The sequence below is a fragment of the Capsicum annuum genome, chromosome 4 (assembly GCF_002878395.1).
Source record: "Capsicum annuum cultivar UCD-10X-F1 chromosome 4, UCD10Xv1.1, whole genome shotgun sequence".
NCBI lineage: Eukaryota > Viridiplantae > Streptophyta > Magnoliopsida > Solanales > Solanaceae > Capsicum > Capsicum annuum.
Window position 1 is genome coordinate 225,290,754 of NC_061114.1, and position 5,064 is coordinate 225,295,817.

General features: G+C 30.9%; 1 protein-coding gene across 1 annotated transcript; it reads left to right on the plus strand.

The window, feature by feature from the left end:
• The first annotated feature begins 2,294 nt into the window (after window positions 1-2,294).
• LOC107867061 (probable galacturonosyltransferase-like 1) lies at window positions 2,295-3,751 on the plus strand. Its single transcript, XM_016713161.2, has one exon. The coding sequence runs from the start codon at window positions 2,409-2,411 to the stop codon at window positions 3,471-3,473; it is 1,065 nt and encodes a 354-aa protein (XP_016568647.2). The 5' UTR covers window positions 2,295-2,408; the 3' UTR covers window positions 3,474-3,751.
• Window positions 3,752-5,064: the final 1,313 nt, after the last annotated feature.

Consider the following 5,064-nt stretch of genomic DNA (forward strand, 5'->3'; position numbering starts at 1 on the left):
CAAATTCATTTCCTTTGTAACTCAAAACTTTAAGTGATGCATTTGTTTCAAAACTAATTGAAACATAACTCTTAAAAATCTTTAACCAATGTATTTGTTTCAAAATTTATTGAAACATAAAATCAACAAAAAGTATATTACCATGCTTTTTTCACAAGGAAAAAAAAAAGAAAAAAATATTAAAAACGTAAAAAGAATATTATCTTGCTTTTTACGTACAACTAACACAATCCGTAATGTCTCACATCATGATTAATTGAGAGTATTGATTGTATAGATTAAGAAACATTAGTCCATATTAATGATCTCATCAAATTCATTTAACGCTTGGTCCCCCTAACCCTACGCCTAACCCTCCCAATGTGACACCATATAGAATTAGATGTCAAAATCAATCTAACATTTAATTTGATCTATATTCGTATTAAATTCCAAATAGTACTAGTAGTATTTGACAAATTGCAACTAATTATTCGTATCTTTTTGTCCTTTAATTTCAATAATTGATGATTGATTTTAAGGTCTATGAATAATAGGGAGCGCTTAAATATGCTAGAAGGCTAAATTAAACCTTCTTCGTTCACTTTTAATTGTCCAATTCGAACATTGCATATTCTTTAAAAAAATTATAATGAGTATTGTCTTAGAATATTCTTATTAATTGATGTTTAGTTCTAAAAAATAAGTAATTGATGTTAAGAATAATGCACGAAGAAATATTTTTTTCAAAAAAATTGGGGAAATCCACAATCTTTGCCATGGCCTTATTCTTTCGGGTGAGCACTTTGTGATAATTTGTTCACTGTCAAAGATGTATGACGATTCTAGGCAAGTCTCGTGCGATGAACTCATGATTGAGCGATAGATGCCGACTGAATTTAATCCAAACTCTCCCACATGGAAGACTCACCTCCCAACCACTCAACCATGTTTTTGCCAGAATATATTTTTCTTTTGATATGCTAAAAATAACATTTAAAAGTAAAATTATATTTTTAATATAATAGATAAATAAAATAAACTCAGGGGAAAAAAATATAAGTGAATCAAGAAGCTAAGGGTGATCCATGTCTAGTAGCTCTAGTATGAAATCAACCAACTTCCCTTGACTTTTTCTTTAATATGAAAGGGGAAAAGAACAAATTAGTACATCCAATATCTACACAAAATTATGAGTAGACTAGAAAGCCTATGGATTTACCCCTACATGACCCCAAAAAAAAAGTACTTGCAACATAAGCTAACAATATAAAACTATTTCACTTTCAGCAACACTTGGTTCTTTTTTAATTTAAATTTTATAATTAGTTACACATCATCACATCTTGAAATTAAACGAATAAAGCATATGTTATTACTAAGTTATATAATGTCAAGAAAATTATAACCGCATTTGTATTATTGCATTACTCACTTAGGGGTCATTGCGACAGTGGGTTAGAGTTAATTGTAGGATCTAATTATTTGAAAATCCATGATCAAATGTTAATACGTGAATGAATCCTTTCTAATCAACAATCAAACTACTATCTCGTATTATTGATTCCAGCTTCAATTCTATATAAACAATACGTAATAATACATAGATTCTGTAATAACTTATAAATATAGTATTAGTTATGTCAGATTGTAAACTGATAACCACACTGTAATTAATGTTTTGAATTTTATCTATAGACTATAGCAATTAAAATGCTATCAAACATAGAGTTAATTAGTTTTGTTTGAATACATGAATAACTTATTAAGTGGGACTACATCTTAATTAACCGGCAATCAAACGAAACTAAAAGTTTTCTTTAGCTTTTCGTTTTATTTTACTGTACCCTAAACTAAAAATATATATGTCAATTCACTTGTTCATTTTAGCCAATTAAAAGAGTTTTTAATATATTTTTTTTTATATTACTCTTAATATTAAATAACTATCTAAAATAGTATTAATAATCAAACTTAAAATTTCAAAATATTATTAATAAAATTAAATTAGTAAGTTTGCCAGATCAACATGAGCTAAGTAATACGAGACAGTTGGAATATGTGTTTGTTCCCTGTGGCGGACGTAGCATATATACAGGAGGTTCATTCAGACTTTCTTCGACGAAAAATTATACTATTTATATACGGCAAAAATTATTTTTTATGTATATATAGTATATCTTAAACCCCTTCGACTAATTTAAATGTACACTTTCAAACTTTCTTAATGAACATCTTGGCTCCGTCTTTGTGTTCCTACTCACAATTTTTTTTTTTTAATTTAAGTCACTTACCAAAAGGTGCAAAACCGTGTTTATACTTCAAATTCAAACTACCCCCATCCCCACCCCCACCCAACCTAAAACTCAATCAAATAAATATAACTCTCTTCCTCATCTTCCAAATCTAAAACATCACTCCCCCCCCACATGAAGCCAGTAAGACAACTCCCCTTACCCTTTTTTCTCACTTCTTTTTTCATCATTGCAACTATCACCACCACCATTAGAACAACCAATGCCGCTGCGGCGACATCGCAAATGTTCAGAGAGGCCCCCGAATTCTACAACTCTCCCGAGTGTCCTAAAATTGAATATAGAGACAATTCAATGTGCTTTGATGAAGCTGTGCACGTAGCAATGACCCTTGATTCGGCGTACATCCGCGGATCAATGGCTGCGATTCTCTCCATCCTCCAACACTCATCTTGTCCACAAAACGTACTCTTCCATTTCGTAGCATCTGCTTCCGCAGACGCGTCAAATCTACGCGCCACCATTTCATCCTCTTTCCCTTACTTAAAATTCCAAGTTTATCGCTTCGATGATTCCTCTGTTTCCGGTCTCATATCTACATCCATCCGATCAGCTCTCGATTGCCCTTTGAACTATGCTAGAAGCTACTTAGCTAATATTTTACCCTTATGTGTTCGTAAGGTTGTCTATTTGGACTCTGATTTGGTATTAGTCGATGATATTGTAAAACTTTTATCCGCTACTCCGTTAGGTGAAAACCAAATCCTTGCAGCACCTGAATACTGCAATGCGAATTTCACTTCGTATTTCACTCCAACTTTTTGGTCTAATCCATCTCTTTCGCTCACATTCGCGGATCGCAAAGCCTGTTACTTCAACACAGGGGTTATGGTGATCGATCTGCATCGATGGAGAAATGGAGATTACACTAGGAAAATCGAGGAATGGATGGAGCTTCAGAAACGTATGAGAATCTACGAGTTAGGTTCATTGCCTCCTTTTCTACTTGTGTTTGCCGGGAATATAGCTCCGGTTGATCACAGATGGAATCAACATGGACTTGGAGGAGACAATTTTCGCGGACTCTGTAGAGATTTACACCCAGGACCAGTGAGTTTACTGCATTGGAGTGGTAAAGGAAAGCCATGGGCTCGGCTGGATGCTAATCGGCCTTGTCCATTAGACGCTCTTTGGGCGCCTTATGATTTGTTGAAACCTCCATTTTCGTTCGATTCTTAAATGTGCGATGATGGAAAAAAATATATTCTGAAATAGAAAAATGAAATAAAAGTCGCTCGCTGCAAGTGTATAGACTTTGGCGAAGAAGAAGAAGGTTCTATAAGATGGAAAAAATTCGAAATTAATAGATGGAAGGATTAAAATTCATTTTTCTCCTTTAATAAAATTACAATATTTTCTTTTGATATTTCAATTTTTACTGGCCTGAATGATGTATGTATCTTTGAGTTGAGCTATATTGTACAGGAGATGAGTAAAAAATTTTTTGGTTGCTTAGACGAAACTGCTTTTTTTTTTTTTTTTTTTTTTTTCAATTTCAATTAACAAATATTATTTCCTTTGTTTTGTGTTTGATTAATCTTTGAAATTATACTGAAGTAGATTGATTGAATAATTTAAAATTGTGTACACATTAATCTCATAATGGGAATATGAGGTATGTTATCTTAATTAGAATATTATCAAAATTTACATATTTGAATTTTGTGTGACATATAAATAGGGATAGAGGCTATTTTCTTCGTTTCATATTACTAAGTTCTCATATTAAAAATATTTATTTCAATTTGCATATTCAATTAGTCAAGTCAATAGACGCAAGTGCTAAGAGAGTATGAAGTTTCTCTTTTAACACTTGAGATAACTTCCTGAATACCAAAGAGAAAAAAGAAATGCAAAGGGTATATTTCAAGTTTAGGGTTATTAATTACAAACTTTGCTTTCCCGCAATTCTGTTCCCATTTTGAAAACAATTACTTTGATGCTAAGATATGTTACCTCTAATCATATATGTTGGCTCCTGTTAATTAATCAGATTAATATTTTTTAAGAAATTTTTAAATAATATATACTCCCTTCGTCTCAAATTGAGATGACACATTGATTAAAAAAAATAATTAATAAAATGACTAATTTATCATAGTGCACCTATTAAATGATATTTACATTTTAATTTGAAAAAAAAAGTATTTGAACAAGTTTTTTTTAGTCAAAGGTTCACATACACATTAATGAATTTATTTTACCCAAATATTCATGTAATTTGACCGACTTCAATACATTGTTACTATTACCTACACTTATGTTATACACATTACCATTAACTTATAACAAGCCATATAAAATATAAAACTTAGATTATACACATTGGCAATGCAATAACTAATTATTAGTAACAGATTTAGCTGCCTGCTTAAATTTACCATATGTACAAAATTTAAACTAATGTACACACAATCATACCAAATCCAAATGGAGACCTAGTCTTAGATACTCATACAGCCAATTAGCAGTGAATAAACAAAGAATTAAAGAGGAAAGAATTTAAAGCTGGCATGTGTTTTGATTTCAGAAGCTTCTTTTTTAAAATCAAAGTAGCAAAAATATATTTTTATAAGTATTAATAAATAGAGTATTATATTAATTACTACTTAATTAGCCGACCGCCAGCTAATTTTAAGTGTCAATTGACTTTTTTTGGTATTGTTTATATACCTTTTAGTCATCCAATATACTTTGACATGACAGCCTATATAATTTAATTAAGTACATGTTATTTTAATGTTTTATAGAACGCCATATATATTCTTTT

Excerpts from the sequence above, each read along its gene's own strand:
- LOC107867061 (XM_016713161.2), top strand. The coding sequence starts at position 2,409 with ATGAAGCCAGTAAGACAACTCCCCTTACCCTTTTTTCTCACTTCTTTT.